The sequence below is a fragment of the Rhipicephalus microplus genome, unplaced genomic scaffold, assembly GCF_043290135.1.
Source record: "Rhipicephalus microplus isolate Deutch F79 unplaced genomic scaffold, USDA_Rmic scaffold_18, whole genome shotgun sequence".
Taxonomy (NCBI): domain Eukaryota; kingdom Metazoa; phylum Arthropoda; class Arachnida; order Ixodida; family Ixodidae; genus Rhipicephalus; species Rhipicephalus microplus.
In genome coordinates, this window is record NW_027464591.1 from 7577740 (window position 1) to 7599087 (window position 21348).

Genomic DNA, 21348 nt, shown 5'->3' on the forward strand with positions numbered 1-21348 from the left:
AATATGTGGCTGATTTCTACGTCTTCCATGCGTAAAATATTTCTTTCGGAAACCTACTGAGTCTGTTCATTTTCCCATCAGTGAGGTAGTTGCTGCCCTGTCACTTTTTTCACTGAACCTCGACGCATTTAATAAAAACAAAAAACCTCTCGTTGGGTCGCAACTTTGAATTGTTATATATAGCACTATTAGTTTGTTTTGCCTGCACTGTGGCTAATGGGACAGAGTACGTACGAACTCCGTTCAGTGAACAATAAAGAGCACTAGAATTTTCATCAATGGAATGCATTGCTTCATTAGATTGAAAAACGTTCACCTAATATATATATATATATATATATATATATATATATATATATATATATATATATATATATATATATATATATATATATATAAATGTTGTCGATTGTTGAGTACCGTGTTCGAAATCCTGCTTGTTCCTTTGGTTGATTGATTTCTAATGTTTTCTCTACTCTGTTAGCAGTTACCTTTATAAATAGCTTGTACACTACAGAGAGCAAGCTGATAAGCCTGTAATTCAAGTCCTTGTTATCTCCTTTCTTATAAATTAAGCTGATGTTAGCAGTCTTCCAAGACTCTGGTACTCTCCCCGTCAGGAGACACCTCGTAAACAGGGTGGCTAGTTTTTCTAACAGAACACCTCGTAAACTGGGTGGCTAGTTTTTCTAACACAATCTGCCCTCCATCTTTCAGCAGATCTGTGGTTACCTGATCCTCACCAGCAGCTTTGCCTCTTTGCATGCGCTCCAAAACGTTTCTGACTTCTATCATTACTGGTGGGGTGTCATCTGAATTACTGCTAGTTCTTATAGTATTAAGGTCATGGTTGTCTCTGCTAGTGTACAGATCTCTGTAAAAATCCTCCGCTATTTTAACTATCCTATCCATATTGGTAGTTATTTTGCCTTCGTTGTCCCTTAGTGCATACACCTGATTTTTGCCTATTCCAGTTTGTATTTCACCGCTTTGACGTTTCTTCCGTTTTTCAGAGCGTGTTCGATTCTCTTCGTGTTATACCTTCTTACATCGCACACCTTACGCCTATTAATCAACTTAGGAACTCTGCCAGTTCTATTTTGTCTGTTGTACTTGATAGGACCACCTCTGACCAAGATATGATTCTGTAGCACTTTGCAGCAAGGTCTGCCACAACGTCATGTGAAGACCTCATCATTTCAAGTTTGACAGGGCGTCATGATTACGTCATAATGACGTCACAAGTTTTCGCGATATCTGACGCCATCATCACGCTGTATGGTTAGAGAGATGATAGTAATTTCAGGGGCGAAGCTCTTCGTAGTTTCACTTGTCTTACGTCGGGCGTAACCGGCAGCATCAGACAGACAGACAGACAGACAGACAGACAGACAGACAGACAGACAGACAGACAGACAGACAGACAGACAGACAGACAGAGAAGACAGAGAAGACAGAGAAGACAGAAAGACAGACAGACAGACAGACAGACAGACAGACAGACAGACGGACGGACAGACAGAAAGACAGACAGACGCACACACGGAATGACGAATGAATGGAAGCGTGGATGGAAGCACAGACGGATGGATGGGTGGACGGGTGGACGGACAGACACATAGACGGACAAACAGATGGATGAACTGTTGCATGGACAGACGGAGGCTTCGCCCAACTCATCATATTTAACTCCGCAGGTATGCTGTGCTTTTATTTGCAGCACTTGCCCCCGATGTCACCAACGCGGGATGCCCGCTGTAAAACTTCGCCTGGGATGAGATGCGTACGGCTTTCGCCTTGAAAAACATTCGGAGTGCAGTACGCTTACTGTGGGCACTTCACTGCAATATTTACTATTGGTGGACTATGAGTGACCTGCTGGGCAACGCGTACACGAGGTAGATATAAGAAGCTGCACATCTAACAGAAAAGCCGATATCAAGACAACTGAACTAAACAGCGTTTCCATGATAGCATGATGGTCCTTTGGTGGGGCTATTTAACAGGCCAATGAACGCAGGGAAGAACGTGAAAGATTATGCACTGATTCCACCCAAGGACAGTGTTGTACGTACGCTCCTACCCCTTTGAATAAATAAATAAATAAATAAATATATAAAAATAAATAAATAAATAAATAATCATGTTATTGGATAAATAAACAATAATAATTTAGCATTGAAAGGAGTGTACGTAGGGCACGAAAACGCCAAGCTTCTTTTGCCCCCATGTCAAAGATAGCGGAAGGGCTCATGAATTTCCGTGGAGATAATGGAAGAAAATTGCTAATAATTCTGCTTTTAAAGCAGTTTCGTGTCCAAGTCTTAATGGCAAGTTGTGACTCTCACGACTGGCGAAAACTGGGATGACAACGCGGATTGGGTGGCCGGCAGCAGATGCTGCACGTGGCGTGAAGCACACTGGCATGGCACCGCCGTTAGTTTTCCCAACGGCCACTGCATCCACCTGAGAGAGCTGGCGCTTATGGAAAACGCCAAAACTTACCTAGTTCCCGAAAAGTTTATTGTGTCAGCGTGATGAAGGAATTAGGTCAGTCCCAGAAGAGAGGCGAGTAAGTAATGAAACAAAGTGGTGTTAAGGACATCTTGGCTTTAAAAAAAAAGGAATGGGAAAAGGGCATGGGCAAGGCATGTCGCGCAGGCGCAAGAGAACTGGTTGTCATTAAAGGGTCCCTGCAAAACGTTTTGAGCCTGGTCAGAAAACGCTTCCGAGAACACGCACGCGAAATATTGCCATTCCAGCTAAAAATGAACACGCGGCCTGAAACTGAGAATAAATGTTCAAGGTCAATAAACAATCGCTTCCTATTCTATGGAAAAACTACGCGACATGATCCAAAATAACTGCGTCACAGGCCAAGCATGAGCCATTGGCTGATTTGAGCACGGTGCACTCACTCGTTACTTCGTTACTTACACCACGGTGGGAGGCCGCGACTTGTCTGCGCGTGCGCACGTGATCACACTGGAAACCACGCATTCGAGGTGAAAACGAAAAGAAAAATGGCTTAAGGTCCCGAGGCACACGTGACGTATTTTCTTCCCACCGCCATTCCTTTTGACAGGACGAGAAAATAGAATGCAATTGCAGCGTGCGGCATATACTAGATACTTCGCTCATACTGGACAGATTCTAAGTTTTTGTAGTGGTGAATTCGTTCGCCGATAAGCTCTTTTAGTGTATTCATTTCATAGCTATTGGGAGAAGTGTTCCAGGGTTATTTTAAGAATAACATACAGGAAACGCGCGAGGGAGCGATAAAGAGTTAGACGAGCACATGAGATTAGGAAGTTCTGCTGTATGACGTGACCGCAGCAAACACAGGACTTCGTTGACTTGCGGAACATGCAAGAGGCCTTTACCTAGCAGTGTCCACAGTCAGGCTGATGGTGATGATTATGGCCATGACATCCACACTCATGAAACATTGTCATAAAGTTATCATCTTTCATCAGGGTTATGTCGTCGTAGTGGCGATGTCCTAGTCATGCCATTGCCATCGATATATACCGTCAGCCAAGATTCATCGCCACCATCCTCTAAGTCGGGCCATATAGTTGAGGCCACCACATTGGTGTCACGTTGGCCCCTTCATTATTTTGCTTTAGTGTCATCGTGGATTATATCACGTTGTTCATTTCCCGTTTTTTTTCACCCTCTTGCAGAGCCTTCGTGTTGAACACGGGTGCCCCTTGTAGAAGCCCGCATCTGCTCTGGTGGCTTACAGAAATCATCGCTTTGTGTTACAGAGCACGAGGCAGCCAAGCTGATTCCTGAAGATGATTTCGCCATTACAGGTATGCATGATGTGCACGTTAAATAATCCCAAGTGGCTTAAATGAATTCAGTGGCCTCCTCTACGACGTTTCCTATAATGATATCGCTTTTCTGAACATCTGAAGCAGCTGTCAAAGTGATTCAATTTTTTTATGTGGTGTCGCCGGAGTGCACCAGAAATAGTGCTAACTTTTTGGTTATGAGCCTGCACATCAGAAAGTATTTGCCTATTTTCATTCGTTTGGAAGGAAATTTCATTAGTATTTACGTCGGGGAAACATGTCCTTGCGCATATTTTCTAGGCATTCGCTTAGGATGATGAATGATCACGAGAATTTCGATCATGATGTCACGTATGGGGCTCACACTCACTCTGAGCGATTGGCAAGAAATGAATACTTCTCAGGAATGAACACATGAATCGCCCGAATATCGAAAAATTTTAGAGGGATCACTCCGTATTATAGTGCTAATTTTTGAACTTTGTGTGAAAGCCACCCTGATTTAATAAATATTTTCCAACAGCGTAGCATATACCTCTGCAGTGGCATAATGAAGATATTAAAGGCAGATTATCAAAAGTAGCAATACTGGTTAATTAAATGCTGCTTTTAGATCTTATTTTTAAGTAAACAGAAGCAAGTGCACATTTCGCTTGGATCTTTCTTATTCCAGTGCAGTATTTGACCACAAACTCTAGTGCGTATAGATCATGCTTGAGAAACTGCAATATGCGAATAAATAGCATTGCAAGTAATTCTTCAGTTTTAATTTTAATACACTGCTATTTGCGCCTGATCTCATTCTTTTTTTAAATATTTCTCTACCTCTCGCTTTTGAATTTTGCGATCTTCCTTGTGGGTAGGTGCCATTATTCGTTACTTTCATCGTCATTACCAAGCAGCCTCACGCTCCTAAATAGTGCACGCGTAAAGAAGAAGAGATGGAGAAAGTCAAGGCTGTGTTTCCTAAACTGGTCTGGCTTAAAAAAATCAAATGCGTGAGTTCTTTACTGCATTTGTCGCGATCATAGGAGCTCACTTTGGCAGTACGATGTCATAGACTTCTATATGAACGCCGAAAGGTCCCCCTTCCGATAGCAGTTTCGTGTTCGGTATCGAGTCTGCCTTGAGGGATGCTACTGCATTCTGTGTTTAATGTCTATAAGCAATGATTTGATTTTCTGTTCTTGATACTTCCAGCAGAAAGGGACTCACCTCACCGCAGCAATACGCAATACGATGTGGTGTTGCTAAGTGAAACAACCAATACATTATTAGGAGCGAAGCACTACATGTACTGTGCGTGCAATGTACTGTGCAGGTACCTATATTGCGAGGCACATTTGCATGGTGGCTTTTAACATGTCAGTTTCATGGTACATGGAACGTAAGTTGGCCAAAAGCACTGAAAATGATTATATAGGGGTAGGGCGCTGATTGTGTGCCACTGAAAACGCTCTAGCAGCTCATTCAGGGTCGGAAGATGTTTTATCCATCGAGACGTGGGCGAGCTCAAACCATTGGCTCAAACTGATAAACATTTCTCTGCAGTAGAGGTTGTTAAAGATCACTCAATATATGGCGTGCTTCGTACGTTGCGCCTGGAAAATTCCCACAGCTTCTTTGTAGCGATCTGAATAATCAGCGAGAAATTATCTTTCCCCCGCCGCGGTGTTCTAGTGGCTAAGGTAGTCAGCTGCTGACCCGCAGGTCGCGGGTTCTATTCCCGGCTTCGGCGGCTGCGTTTCCGATGGAGGCGGAAATGTTGTAGGCCCATGTTCTCAGATTTGTGTACGCGTTAAATAACCCCAGGTGGTCGAAAGTTCCAGAGCCCTCCACTACGGCGTCTCTCATAATCATATGTTCGTTTTTGGACGTTAAACCCCGCGTATCGATCAATCAATCAGAAATCATCTTCCAGCAAACTTTTGGTGTCTCCAGTTTTTAACGCTCATACGAGTAGCGCAGGATATCTATTTCAGTTTAAATGTTAAGGAACTTTACGGATAGGATGCTGCAAGCCGTTATGACGTTAGCCAATGTGGTGTGCCTGTTCAATATCACTAACTATATTGGTAAGGCGGTGAAGGAACAAGCAATGAGGATTAGTTCCATCTCTGCGTGACTCTCATAATCGCCTTCAGGAAGGCTTACGATTAAAAGGTTGTTACTCCTCATACACTTGTTTGTAAATTACTTCGCCTAGCTGTCCACTTGTATTCGAGGGTTTCAACTCGGCAACCACAGACCACAAAAGAAATGGGTGTAGAGAGATATCAAACACAAAAGGAAACAAAAAAATGTGTAAACAAGAAAAAACAAGTACCGGATGGAATAGCTTGACGCTACAGAGTTCTTGCTGATTGGTACCCTGGTCCGTCATTCAAGAGCACAAAATGCGAATATCTTCCCTTGTACGCGCCATGCTCCAGTGAAACCAGCATGCGTCGAAGTGGCGTGTGGAAGAGAATGTTTCCTTTAGAAACAGGGTATACGTTAATTTTCAACATGAGATTACGCGGCAGTTATTTAGTCGAGAGTTCGACGAAATGCAGTCTGGTCAGGTAAAGGCAATGTTGAAAAAAATAGGTCACTGAACAATGTCAAACAAAACAAGACGTTTCGGGACCCGTACGGGTCCCTTGTTCACAAGGGAATGACGGCTGAGCAACAGGTTCTTATGTAGCGTTGAGCGCATGACGCAAAGTCCGGGAGTACACGTGGTTTAGTGTACCAGATGATCTATTGATTGTGTTACCTGTCGTCTGAATGATTAGTGATTCGAGGTTCAGTCTGGTTGTAAAATTCTTCTCCGTGGCCAAGATGCGTGCGTTGTCCCAGCTTATCTCGTGGCCCGTCTTTTCGGCATGCTCTGCGAGTGCATTTGTTACTGTGTGGCCCTTGGCGACGTCATTGTTGTGTTGCATCAGACGTCTGCAGTAATTTCCACTCGTGCCAATGTACACTGATTCGCAATCGGCGCATGGTATCTTGTAGATCACACCAGGAAAGTGTTGCCGAGGGAGAGGATCCTTCACATTTAGCAACTCAGCCTTAAGCTTGCTTGCTGGAACATGCGCGATCTGTACACCACGTTTTCTGAATAGACGGGCTAGGACTTCGCTTACATTTCGAATACAAGGAATCCATGCACGCTTTGGCGTAGACGATGTGTTATGCATGGCTTGACTAGTTGACTGAAATTTATGCATGACGGATTTAGTTGTTTTCGTAATAAAAATCTTGGGGTATCCATTCCTGATCAGGTCATCTTCAATGGTCCGGAGCTTCTCCTGCAGGCTTCCTTCGTCGGAACAAGTGCGAATCGCTCGTTGAACTAAAGACCGAATCACTGAGCGTTTGTGGGCTACCGGGTGGACTGACTCATAGTCGAGGTATCTACCGGAGTTTGTTGGCTTCCGGTACACAGCGAAGGCGAGGCCTGTGGGAGTACGTTTAACAACTGTATCCAAGAAAGGGAGGCAACCGTCTTTTTCTTCTTCCACAGTAAACTTGATGGAAGTCTCGACGTCATTTAGGCAGTCAAGGAAAGCCTGGACGTCTTTCTTCTTTATCACGCAGAAGCAGTCGTCGACGTATCTCAGAAAAACTTTGCGTCTCGGCTGAAATGTTCCCAATGCTTTCTACTCAATTGCTTCCTTTGCGATATTCGCAGTTGTGACCGAAATCGACGCTCCCATTGCGGTACCGAAAACTTGCCTGTAGAATTCACCCTTGTACGAGAAAAAGTGTTGGATAGGCAAAACCGTAACAAGGTGCACAGCTCGGTGACGTCGAACGGTGTGCGATCGGCCAATGTCGTGTCCTTGTGAAGCAATTGTCTCGAAGTGTTTAGAGCAAAGTCGACGGGAACACTTGTGAAGAGGGAGCAGACATCAAATGAAACCAGTATTTCGTCGACATCCACAGTGATACTCTTCATTTTGCTCATGAAGTCATTGGTGTTCCGGAGGTTAGTTTCAGTCTTGCCTGCAAGGGGAGCCAGGATGCCGTGAAGACATTTTGAGAGGCTGTACAGGGGTGACCTAGTGAAATCTACTATGGGTCTTAGAGGCGTTCCGCTTTTGTGAATCTTCGGTAAACCGTATATCGCTGGAGCAGAACCATTGGTGCACAGCAGCTGGAAGTATAACCTTTTTGCTGATGTAGGAAGCGTCTGAAAAATACTAGAGAGCGTCTTTTGCAGGCCAGTTTGGACTTTCGAGGTAGGATCCTTGTTAATCTTGGCGTACGTTGTACAGTCCCCCACTATCTCCGTCATCTTCGACTCATACGTCGACCGGTCAAGCACAACCGTCACGTTGCCTTTGTCTGCAGGAAGTACGGCAATCTTCTTGTTTTTTGTGCGATGCCTTAATCGCTTTTTTCTCGTCTTCCGAGAGGACTTGCTGGCAGCCAGACTTGCGAATCCTCGATAGTATACCTACTGCTCTCGTACGGACTTCGTCTTGTTCGCTTTCTCCAAGTAGACCAATAGCGTTTTCGACAGCACACACGACCTTGCGTGTGTCCGGCTGCTTTGCTTGGTTGAAGTTGAGACCACGGCTCAAAACTTGTGCACCTTTTTACGGTTTTGCCTATCCAACACTTACTTCTCGTACAAGGGTGAATTCTACAGGCAAGTTTTTGTTACCGCAATGGGAGCGTCGATTTCGGTCACAACTGCGAATATCACAATGGAAGCAATTGAGCAGAAAGCTTTGGGAACATTTCAGCCGAGACGCAAAGTTTTTCTGAGATACGTCGACGACTGCTTCTGCGTGATAAAGAAGAAAGACGTCCAGGCTTTCCTTGACTGCCTAAATGACGTCGAGAGTTCCATCAAGTTTACTGTGGAAGAAGAAAAAGACGGTTGCCTCCCTTTCTTGGATACAGTTGTAAAACGTACTCCCACAGGCCTCGCCTTCGCTGTGTACCGGAAGCCAACACACTCCGGTAGATACCTCGACTATGAGTCAGTCCACTCGGTAGCCCACAAACGCTCAGTGATTCGGTCTTTAGTTTAACGAGCGATTCGCACACTTGTTCCGATGAAGGAAGCCTGCAGGAGGAGCTCCGGACCATTGAAAATGACCTGATCAGGAATGGATAGCCCAAGATTTTTATTAGGAAAACAACTAAATCCGTCATGCATAAATTTCAGTCAACTAGTCAAGCCATGCATAACACATCGTCTATGCCAAAGCGTGCATCGATTCTTTGTATTCGAAATGTAAGCGAGGCCCTTGCCCGTCTATTCAGAAAACGTGGTGTACAGATCGCGCATGTTCCAGCAAGCAAGCTCAAGGCTGAGTTGCTAAACGTGAAGGATCCTCTCCCTTGGCAACACTTTCCTGGTGTGATCTACAAGATACCATGCGCCGAATGCGAATCAGTGTACATTGGCACGAGTGGAAATTACTGCAGACGTCTGATGCAACACAAGAATGACGTCGCCAAGGGCCACACAGTAACAAATGCACTCGCAGAACATGCCGAGAAGACGGGCCACGAGATAAGCTGGGACAACGCACGCATCTTGGCCACGGAGAAGAATTTTACAACCAGACTGAACCTCGAATCACTAATAATTCAGACAAAAAGTAACACAATCAATAGATCATCTGGCACACTAAACCACGTGTACTCCCGGACTTTGCGTCATGCGCTCAACGTTACATAAGAACCTGTTGCTCAGCCGTCATTCCATTGTGAACAAGGGACCCGTACGGGTCCTGAAACTTCTTGTTTTGTTTGACATTGGTCAGTGACCTGTTTTATTCAACAATGCCTTTACCTGACTAGACGGCATTTCGTCGAACTCTCGACTACCTGAGCATCCGCCACAAGTATGGACAATCGGCTATCACCAGGATTCGTCAGTTCTTGCGTGCATCTACACGACTGGCAGCCTTCAAGACGCACCTGCGCTTCAACGTAACCTGTACGTCCAAGCAACTCATCCCAAAATCTTTGCAGTTAAAGCACCCCGTGAAATCGGCATTCGGTCATCAAGTCATTTCGAAAGCTGAACGGCAGCTTCTTCAAGCACGGATAGAAGACTGCAAGCAGACTGTGAAGCGCCTTGAGACTGACATTTTCTTCACAACACGCCAGCTGAAATTCATCATGCCTGAATTACTCCCTGAAATACATCTCGTTGCGAACCAAGCATCGCGACGACGAACAGAAAAGCTGGAAACGTCACAAGAGCGCAAACTGAGTGCTTTGCTAAAAAAAGGCAGGAAAACCAGAGGACCCATGTTCGAGGTCAGGAACTTATGAGCTAACTCCTGCGGAATGCCAAGTTTTGAGCCGTGGTCTCAACTTCAACCAAGCAAAGCAGCCGGACACACGCAAGGTCGTGTGTGCTGTCGAAAACGCTATTGGTCTACTTGGAGAAAGCGAACAAGACGAAGTCCGTACGAGAGCAGTAGGTATACTATCGAGGATTCGCAAGTCTGGCTGCCAGCAAGTCCTTTCGGAAGACGAGAAAAAAGCGATTAAGGCATCGCAAAAAAACAAGAAGATTGCCGTACTTCCTGCGGACAAAGGCAACGTGATGGTTGTGCTTGACCGGTCGACGTATGAGTCGAAGATGACGGAGATAGTGGGGGACTGTACAACGTACGCCAACATTAACAAGGATCCTACCTCGAAAGTCCAAACTGGCCTGCAAAAGACGCTCTCTAGTATTTTTCAGGTGCTTCCTGCATCAGCAAAAAGGTTTTACTTCCAGCTGCTGTGCACCAATGGTTCTGCTCCAGCGATATACGGTTTACCGAAGATTCACAAAAGCGGAACGCCTCTAAGACCCATAGTAGATTTCACTAGGTCACCTCTGTACAGTCTCTCAAAGTATCTTCACGGCATCCTGGCTCCCCTTGCAGGCAAGACTGAAACTAACCTTCGGAACACCATTGACTTCATAAGCAAAATTAAGAGTATCACTGTGGATGTCGACGAAATACTGGTTTCATTTGATGTCTGCTCCCTCTTCACAAGTGTTCCCGTCGACCTTGCTGTAAACACTTCCAGACAATTGCTTCACAAGGACACGACATTGGCCGATCGCACACCGTTCGACGTCACCGAGCTGTGCACCTTGTTACGATTTTGCCTATCCAACACTTACTTCTCGTACAAGGGTGAATTCTACAGGCAAGATTTCGGTACCGCAATGGGAGCGTCGATTTCGGTCACAACTGCGAATATCACAATGAAAGCAATTGAGCAGAAAGCATTGGGAACATTTCAGCCGAGACCCAAGGTTTTTCTGAGATACGTCGACGACTGCTTCTGCGTGATAAAGAAGAAAGACGTCCAGGCTTTCCTTGACTGCCTAAATGGCGTCGAGAGTTCCATCAAGTTTACTGTGGAAGAAGAAAAAGACGGTTGCCTCCCTTTCTTGGATACAGTTGTAAAACTTACTCCCACAGGCCTCGCTTTCGCTGTGTACAGCAAGCCAACACACTCCGGTAGATACCTCGACTATGCGTCAGTCCACCCGGTAGCCCACAAACGCTCAGTGATTCGGTCTTTAGTTCAACGAGCGATTCGCACTTGTTCCGATGAAGGAAGCCTGCAGGAGGAGCTCCGGACCATTGAAGAAGACCTGATCAGGAATGGATACCCCAAGATTTTTATTACGAAAACAACTAAATCCATAATGCATAAACTGCAGTCAACTAGTCAAGCCATGCATAACACATCGTCTACGCCAAAGCGTGCATCGATTCCTTGTATTCGAAATGTAAGCGAAGCCCTAGCCCGTCTATTCAGAAAACGTGGTGTACAGATCGCGCATGTTCTAGCAAGCAAGCTCAAGGCTGAGTTGCTAAACGTGAAGGATCCTCTCCCTTGGCAACACTTTCCTGGTGTGATCTACAAGATACCATGCGCCGAATGCGAATCAGTGTACATTGGCACGAGTGGAAATTACTGCAGACGTCTGATGCAACACAAGAATGACGTCGCCAAGGGCCACACAGTAACAAATGCACTCGCAGAGCATGCCGAGAAGACGGGCCACGAGATAAGCTGGGACAACGCACGCATCTTGGCCACGGAGAAGAATTTTACAACCAGACTGAACCTCGAATCACTAATCACTCAGACGGCAAGTGACACAATCAATGGATCATCTGGCACACTAAACCACGTGTACTCCCAACTTTGCGTCATGCGCTCAACGTTACATAAGAACCTGTTGCTCAGCCGTCATTCCATTGTGAACAAGGGACCCGTACGGGTCCCGAAACATCTTGTTTTGTTTGACATTGGTCAGTGACCTGTTTTATTCAACAGTGGCAGTTATTTGTTTGCTAGGGTGCCCCTCAAAGTGACCGATCTCAGAACAAAGGAAAGTGAGGCGAGCTCAGCCTTTCAGACATCTGTAGTTTGAAAGGCCAGTGCCTTCCTCGCCCGTGCAATCAATGCTAAGTCCTTTACTTTTTCCTGCTGGCGTAATTACAGTAGTGACAAGGAAGTTAGCACACCCACAATTTTGGAATAATATTTTGTCAGCGTAGATTTGAAGAAAACGACACAACAGATAAGTTCTTAAACATGAAGGTGTTTTATACGGGGGTCAACCACGGCTCCGATGACGTATTTCTGTCACGAATGTGACGTTGTAAATATTATTTGCAGAACGGAAAAAAACAAATGAGAAGGCGTATCTCGCAACGCAGGGCGTCCAACTAGTGACCTCGTGCTCCTCAGCGCACGACGCTAACCAACGATCCTTTTCGAACTTAATAATGGCGAGCCATTTATATACGCAATTTGCCACTGGAAATCCTTTGATCTCAACAAACACAGTGCCTTTTCATTATCAGTTGCAAGATTGTACGACTGGCGCGTCTCTAAAGGTCGTCGTGCCGCGCCAGCCCACGGGTCGCTATGAGCACGCGCCTCCACAAGGCATAGTCAAAGTGCGTATAGAAGTTCTCTGGCATGATGGCTCACTCACGCGCGTGCATATCTCTAGATTCGCGCGCTCTATACGTTGCAAGTTTACTTCTGAATTTAGAGTAGCTAAAGAGAACAGAAACGTCACTTCGCTCGTTGCCGCGGCCGCGTTTCGAAAGGAGCATGCAGCTCGTAGGCGAAAAAGTATGTATTGTGACAGTTCGCACTCGTCCTGTGCATACCTGTGCGCTCATTTCATGCGTCTTCCAATTTGGCCAGCGCGCTTCAAGTGTCTAGCTTTGACAGTTGTTTGTCCACGCTCATCCTGTCTACGCTCAATTTGAGCGTGCTTTATGCTTGGGGTGGGCACTACAAGTTTAGTTTTTTTTGCCGTTCTTCGTGTGAAGTAATGCATTTCGTTCCTGTAACATACCTTCCTTCGCCCTTGGGGGGGAAACAATGCAGAATGGATGCTCGAATACCTCTACGAGAACACGGTTCACTTTCGCGTTGTACCAATTCCCAGAAAGACGGATGAACCACGTTTTTTTTAAATAATTGCAGGCCGTCGAAGACGAGACACACATCACTGGCACCACGGCAGCACGCAGCGGGGTCGACGCTGATGAGTGATTCCATGGATGCACTGTCGTCGCCACCGTTCAATACGGCCATGCAAGCGCTGCAGAAGCTTAAGCATCCGGTAAAAGGTGCTACACCGTTTAGCCAAATGGACAGCTTCAGGCCCTGTGGTCACCATGTGCGTGCCATGCTGATGGCTCTCTCAGGCACCTTGGCCGCCGGTATGGCTCTCGGCAACGCCTCGGCCGCCATGCCCTCCATCGAGCACCGCTTCTGGCGCGACGCACTGTCCGGCCCACCCAAAAATCGCTGGATCCCCGACAGCCTCTTCCTGGGTGCCACCGTTGGTGCTCTTGTCTCCGGTACGTGAGTTTCAGTTGTAGATATCATGCCTGGTATATAGGCATAGCAGTGATGCCATCGTGATAACGGTTTTCCAGATAGTCGTTGCAACATATTCTCATGCTGCGCGTGATGGCAGTGCACAGCTGAAACTTAAGGGGCCCTAATGGTTATTGTGCAGGGCTCCCCGATGAACCTTTGGGATCCACGTATGAGCTGATTGATTGATATGTGGGGTTTAACGTCTCAAAACCACCATATGATTATGAGAGACGCCGTAGTGGAGGGCTCCGGAAATTTCGACCACCTGGGGTTCTTTAACGTGCGCCCAAATCTGAGCACACGGGCCTACAACATTTCCGCCTCCACGTATGGGCTATCTACAGTGCAAATAAATAGTATTGTTTTACTCTACTCTCTCTGTGTTCTATTCTTCGCTTGGCGGTGTGTGCCTCTGAACTCATATCCGCAAGTAAGTTCGTCAGGACCCTTATTCTCCTGTGAATGCCGAGACCATGAAGACTTTCATGGTTGAAGTGTTTAGTTTAATCATTTCTGAAGATAACTTGGACCTTGAACTCTTCAGGGCAAATAGCAACGCTAATCTGCAGATGTCAATTCTGAATATACAGTTTCTTTTTTTTTCGGTTGTGTCTTAACTCATAGGAGCTACATAGGATTGTTTGTAAAAGATAATACTGATGGCTATTATATCTGCGGAGCTCACCTAGATGCTTTCTAACAAAATCTTTGAAAGATATATGGCACGAAGTGATGTGCAGGCCTGACTGCTGGGAGGTGTCGTGAGCCGCATGCGGCCCATGGGTCACGTGATTGAGACCCCTAATTTAGAGAATGAGTTGTTATGACGCCAGGTATTGCGGTACCACACGCAATTTATAGCGTTCTTATGTGTGCTCTCGCAAGGCTGCATGTCCACGATGCCATGTCGAGAGTCACGTTCGGTCGTGCAGTAGTGAGGTGATTTTTTGCCACTGATAACTGTGAAACCAACATTCGTCTATGATCTTCAACACGCGAAAGCATATGTGTCGTTCTGCAGTATTCAACATTCTATGCTTGCTGTGATGGGTGCAACAAAGCGCTCTGCCGTGGTTGTTGACATGTCTTCAACACATTGAATTCTACACGCATGAACATTGCCGATTACGTATATATGTTTTCTCGCTAACTTTTTTTTTCGAGAAACGCATGAAGCCTACAAGCTGTTCTCGTAAAATTCTCCCTGTTGTGTATTGCGCATCATGCATTCAGTGATTTGTGGCGGGAATATGTATTTTTCACGTTGGTTTGTTTATGCTTGTTGGCAATGAAGGAATTCTGCTGCACCTTGCGGGCCACCGAAGGACCACGCTGCTGAGTTCGCGTGGCCTAACTAGCTTCTGGGTGTCCTTGATGCTGGCGAACAGGGTCAGCATGATAGTCGTCAGCCATGTGGCCATTGGCATTTGCGTGGGCGTCATGACCAACTGCGTCTGCCTTTACGTCACCGACGTTGCTCCTCCAGCCAAGAGAACACTCTACGGAGGCCTCGTTGAGGTTTGTGTCATCCCAGCTATATGAAAGAAACACGCATAATGAGGTAAAAAAAACTGCCATTAAGTATGACCAAGTTCAGTAAAATTCGCTGGGAGGACAGTAATGACTGCTGGGTTTATGCGCACGGAACACCTCCCATCCTGCAGATAAAAGAGCGAGGACGGGTCCACATGCAGCAGCCTGCGCAATACTTTCTAATTTACGAAAGGTGGTCTATTAGGGCCGAGAGAACCCCATTATGAAACAGCTGCGGGTTAAAGTACGTACCACAAAAAATGTGGCAGATCCCACGTACCTAGGAATCGGCGTTATGCGAAGCTTGCGGAGGGAAGGTGACCATGTTTATATTTTTCTTTTTATTGAGCGACTTGTCATGAAATGACGCTAAATATAAGTACAAATGTTGCACGCACAGATTTATGTTGAAGAGTTGCAGACGCTTATATAACCAGTTATTTGAACTTGCGCATTGATGTCAACTTGAATATGCGTATTAGCAACACCAGAAGCTGATATGAAGCGCTGATGCTCGTAAAGATGCTGACCCTGGACACTGCTACATAAATCAACTTCAGCGCATGACACCTAACCACAATTGACGTCAACCTAACGTGACAGCTGTATAAAAGGAGCGCATAAAATTTGTTAGGCAGCACTGCAACCACTATTCATGTTTCGAGAAGATTAGCGTCTATTTCAAAAGTAGTTCCGAGACCTGGCGTAGCTCTATACTAGAATGCTTGACTGCCACGCAGACTGCTTGAGTTAGATTCCTGCTGGCATACTGAAATTTATTGCGTTTGTCGGGGGGTCAATGCTGCCAATGACAGGTTTTTCTTAACACTGAAATTTATTGTATGTCTTCGTTGAATCGACGCTACCGATGTCGGGTATTGCTTAACGCGCACGCGTTGAAAGTACCCATGTGTGTTCTCATCGTTGCTGGGTAGATATTAAGTGCCAGTCACTTGTGGCACACACCCGCATACCAGCGGCACACACCCGCCCGTGTGTGCCGCTGTCTGGCGGGAAGTGTTTGACGACGTACGCAATGGGATTGGGGCATTATACATGTCTTGACTAGCGCGTCATATTTGTCAAACCATGTTACCCTCCCTTGCTAATTTTGGTGCACGCTAAGTTAAGGGGGTGACGACGAGAGCACCCACACCTAAGCGGCTATAGAGCTAAATATTCGCTGAAAGTCACCGAAGTTCGCTGAGAATTCCTTTGTTATTAAAAACAGGATGTGACAAGTACACAAGCGCACTAAGGAATTCGGCGTGACACGTTCCCTTCGATCGAAGGTCTAGCCCTAGCCACTTTACGATAGTTCTCGTGTTTTTTCATCTCAAGCAAATAACACGCGATGTCTTTCTTTGCATACTGCAGGCTCTTTGAGCATCTATCTATCTATCTATCTATCTATCTATCTATCTATCTATCTATCTATCTATCTATCTATCTATCTATCTATCTATCTATCTATCTATCTATCTATCTATCTATCTATCTATCTATCTATCTATCTATCTATCTATCTATCTGTCTATCTATCTATCTATCTATCTATCTATCTATCTATCTGCCTACGTCTGAGTGATCTCGTGATCACCCCCTTGGCGTAAACTGAAATTAGTATGGGAGGGTAAGATGGTTTGACGAATACGACTCACTGGTCATTGCCGTCGCGTAGGTCGTCAAACGCTTTCCTTCAGAGAGTGGCACATACCCACGGGCGGGTATGTGCCACTGGTATGCAGGTACGTGCCACAGGAGATTGACAGTTATATCTACCAAGGAACTGCGAGAACACACAAGGGTAGCTTTAAGGCATGAGCATCAATTAAAAGCCGATGTCGTTAGCATGGACTTAACAAATGCAAAGATTAAATGCAAAGATATCACCAGGAATCGGAGCTTAGCATTCTGTGTGGCAATCAAGTATAATACCACAGAGCCAAGCGAGGTCTTGGAACTATATTTTTAAATGTAGCGTATTGTACATGAGAAGACAATTTTGGCTATCTAATTTTATGATCATTCTATATATACTCAGATGCTTTAACCGTCATGTCCGGTTAATGCCAATTGTAATTATGTACCAACTGCTGAGGTTGATTTATGTAGCGATGTTCAGGGCTACCATCCTCGCGAGCCCCAGCGCAAGCACCAGCGTTCATATCAGCTGACCGCTTCTGGTGTTGCTAATATCCAAGTAGCTGTTGGCATCCTTGTGAAACAGTGAAGAAGAGCTACTATAAAGTTTAGGTGGCTGTCTTAAGTATGTCTGGCGTACTTATATTTAACGCTACTTCATAATGTTTTGCTGAATATAAAAATCACAACACAGTCACCTTCCATTCGCTTGCTTCACATAACATCAATTAAGATACGTGGGATATGCTGATCTTTTTTTAAGACGATAGTCTTTCTTGGGGACCTTCGACGGAAAAATTTTAGTGTGTCTGTCCATCTGTCTGTCTGTCTATACATTTGTCTATTTGTCCGCCCTAACGATACCTCAAACGGCACCGAACGGCCAACCCCATCCGCAGCGCCCACCAATATTGCTCAAGATTTAGCGTTTATAGTTGTGTGATTGTGAATTAAAAATCAAATATTGCGCATATTTGAGGCACTATCACAACATGTCTATGTTTTGTATATCTGACTTTATACTAGAAAAGGACACACACAAAATACTCTAAAGACTATAGCGTTTATCGCGCTGCGCTAACAGTGCAACGCGATGCTCAAGAAGGTGTTTCCAACGTTTTGCTACGACGGCACAGTGGTGGCACCTGCCCGTCGCTTTCCATTCTACACCTTATCACCTCCATGACTGGCGCGCATCTTTCTGCGCGGTCGCGCATGCCTTCGTTTTCGAAGATAACTGCCAGATGGCGCTCGTGTTTAACGTGGCTAGATGCGCTTGTTCGCCTCCGTTACACGCTCGAGGCACTCTAACGCAGCGCCTTCAGAATACCATTCAGCGATTTTCTTGCGCAGAACATCAAATAAACGTTTTGTTCACTCTCTCCAGACGCAAGACGTCTTGGTTGTGGACGACAATTACAGTGTAACGTGTAGATTCGGACCAATTTTTTTTTTCGAGCTATTCTGTCGTGCTTTTTTTTTACCGCAGCATCTGAATAGTATGGCGGCCCACAACAACAGGAAAATGCTTGGTAAAGTATAAATAAATCTAGCTTTGGAAAATATGCCATGACAACTAATTTCGCTTTATGCCGTAACATATACGGCATTGACTTGTAATTTTTGCGCTAAGCTAATAAAACCAAATAATAATAATAATAATAATAATAATAATAATAATAATAATAATAATAATGAAGAATGATGCCACCTACGATTCTCGGTCACGTCATATCCAAGCACAGTATGATTCCAGACCCAGCTAAATTACCTGCTCTTGCCTACTTCCCCGCACCAACGACTGTGAAGCAGCTAAGCTTCATAGGGTTATACTCCTCCTTTCGCCGGTTCGTGTGCATTTTCACCTCTACTTTGCGCCTTTGACCCAACGTTTAAGCAGCGCCACCGATATTTATTCGCGGTCTTCCAAGCGCTTTTCCACTTTCTCTACCGTTCGTTGTGTCCTCACTGCAGCACCAACATTGCGTCACTACGATCCTATGGCTGGCTAGTGAGGTCCACACCATCGGTTCGGTCCTCGCGCAACAAAATTCTGGATTTGGCGAGTATGTCATCGCATACGCGAGCAGAATGTTGACCAAGGCGAAGTCCAACAGTATAGTGTCACCGAGAAAGAAGGCCTGGCGATCGTTTGGGTTCTCGTCAAGTTCCGCCCTCATTTTTATGGGCGTACTTTTGATGTAGTAACGGATCACAACGCAGTATGCCGGTTGTCTTCGCTCAAGGATATATAGGCACACCTTGCCCGTTGGGCTCTTCGGCTTCAAAATTATGACATCAGCGCTATATATTGTTCCGGTCGCAAACATATTGATGATTATGCACTGTCGCGGTCTCCACTATCTACAGACATTGCAATAATGAGCCAGAAGACATTGCGCCAGAAATACACCAACGACGACGACCATTCTCCTGCAGCAGCGTTCGTTCGGGGGCACTTGTTGGCTCCACATGCCATCCTGCACTCCTCTTTTAACGCCCAAGTTACTCTCCAATTATTATGGTACCTACCGCGTGGTAGAGTGTGCATAGCCCGTGAACTACGCCATCGTACCTCTCATGCCACCGAGTGACTATCGTCAGCGTGGACGTGATATCATCCACGTAGACCACCTCAAACCGTATTTCAAGTAGCTTGTTTGCATAATGTAAAATCAATCATAATGTAACAATGTTCGCATAATGTAAAGCAATCATAATGTAAAAAGACGTTATTATGAGGGTCTAAATTATTACCACCACGAGACGAAGGCACGAAATTGGCGCTCGAGCGCCACAATCTAGGCCCGCCTGGGTACATTTCGAGCTACCACCCGCTTTCTTGGCTTGCTCAACAACAACAACAACTAAAAAAACAACAATGATAATAATAATGATAAATATTAATGATAAATAATAATAATAATGGAAAGCTGTGACACGATTTTCGCCGCAACAATGCGTACAGTTGGTCCTTGTAAAACGGCGGGAAGTTCAGGAGAAAACATTCGTGATCCACGCCTGGTTTTTCGCAGCGCTCTTTCGCCCTCTGCAGTCAGCCACTGTAGCTGAATGTCTGCACCAATGCGCTACGTGTGCTAACACTGAATTGCTTTATAAGTTGTTCCTAGGAGTGAAAGCTACACTCTTGCAGCTGCGTGCTGATTAGTAAGCCTTCTTTTCAGATGATGAATGAATGAATCATTAGCCAGGGGTACCTATAACCACGTCAGTGTTATTCTACTTATGGATGGTAGTATCCGTTGGTGATCAAGCCAAAATACAAATTTTCCTTCCTGTCATCGCCATCTACTCCCCGCGAAGAGCACATTTTATGGTGTCTCCCATAGATAGCTGCTTTGTGGACAAGCCCTATAAAGCTGAGTGTTAAACAATCGCTTCCCGAAGTGAGCAACCTGTCCAAGTGTTTCCATCTATTGCACTCTGTGTTAATGGTAGGGTGGCTACAATGAAATGAATCGACCAGATGATTAGCCCAAATGGAGCATGTAGAAGATTCATTGTTTTATTTAGCTTTAGTGTGACAATGATGATGTAAATTGACAAATTACCTTTCCTGTATGTGGTATCTAAACCCACAACCTTCAAATTACGAGTCTGAGGCTCTACCATTTGAGTGGATGTAGTATAAACTATCCATATTCAAACAGTCTTCAATGTGGAAGTTTGATGAGTCGCAGAGAAACCACAATTTAGGGACTTTTTCGAAGTTTTATAGAACCAAGATATTCTAGTGCTCTAATGAGAAGCATGTGCAGCCGTTAAAACAGATTCGGAGCCAATTGTATATAATGACACTCGGCTATTTGCAACATAAATGAAATCAGCTCATGCGTAAATCGCGTACAAAATTAGAAAATAACCTGTAAACAAATAAAATAAATTTGCCTTGACAGCGCTTGCGATGTTTGTGGCATGTAGGTGTCGACAAGTGTGGGCATGCTGTGTGCGTACGCCATGGCTGGCTTCGCATGGCAGCAACAGGCGGTCAGTTGCGCGATGGCCTCGGTTCCCATGCTGGCTTTGCAGCGCTATGTGATCGAGAATCCGCGGTGACTGATGTCCAAGCACCGGTCACTAGACGCCGACACGTCCGTGATGCGCCTGTACGGTCTCGATCCTCCACCCTACTTCCGCGAGAGGAAGAAAAAGGAGCCGAGGAGCATAAGCCAGCCTCTACTTCCAGCCGCCTGTGGCCCAGTGACGTAAGGTAGGGAAGCTGTGCTGTGGACATTGGACTGGTCAAAACCGAATTCTGTGAACACACTAACATGTGTTTTTTGACTACTCATTCTTTTATACCATAACGTAGGATGTGTGAGCGTTTTCAGACTCTTCCGCTCATGGCCCATGACGGTGATTTTGTCATAATACTGGTCACGTCGCTCCAACCGCTTCCTTTATTGCAGGGTTCTCACTCCAACTCAGCCCAGCGAGCACGACGCTTTACCAATTTAGTCTCACAAGGCCC

The 21348-nt window shown here is 45.4% G+C and overlaps 1 protein-coding gene across 1 annotated transcript; it reads left to right on the forward strand.

Annotated features, from left to right (window-relative positions):
• Nucleotides 1-13350: 13350 nt before the first annotated feature.
• On the forward strand, nt 13351-20933 carry LOC142785186 (solute carrier family 2, facilitated glucose transporter member 8-like). The gene is made up of 3 exons (XM_075883641.1): nt 13351-13657; nt 14974-15197; nt 20799-20933. The coding sequence occupies exons 1-3, from the start codon at nt 13351-13353 to the stop codon at nt 20931-20933; spliced, it is 666 nt and encodes a 221-aa protein (XP_075739756.1).
• The last annotated feature ends 415 nt before the right edge of the window (nt 20934-21348 follow it).

Bases quoted from the DNA above. Each gene is read 5' to 3' on its own strand.
- LOC142785186 (XM_075883641.1), top strand. From the start codon at position 13,351: ATGGATGCACTGTCGTCGCCACCGTTCAATACGGCCATGCAAGCGCTG. The intron at 13,658-14,973 runs GTACGTGAGTTT...TTGGCAATGAAG, and splicing joins CGTTGGTGCTCTTGTCTCCG to GAATTCTGCTGCACCTTGCG. The intron at 15,198-20,798 runs GTTTGTGTCATC...TGTGGCATGTAG, and splicing joins TCTACGGAGGCCTCGTTGAG to GTGTCGACAAGTGTGGGCAT.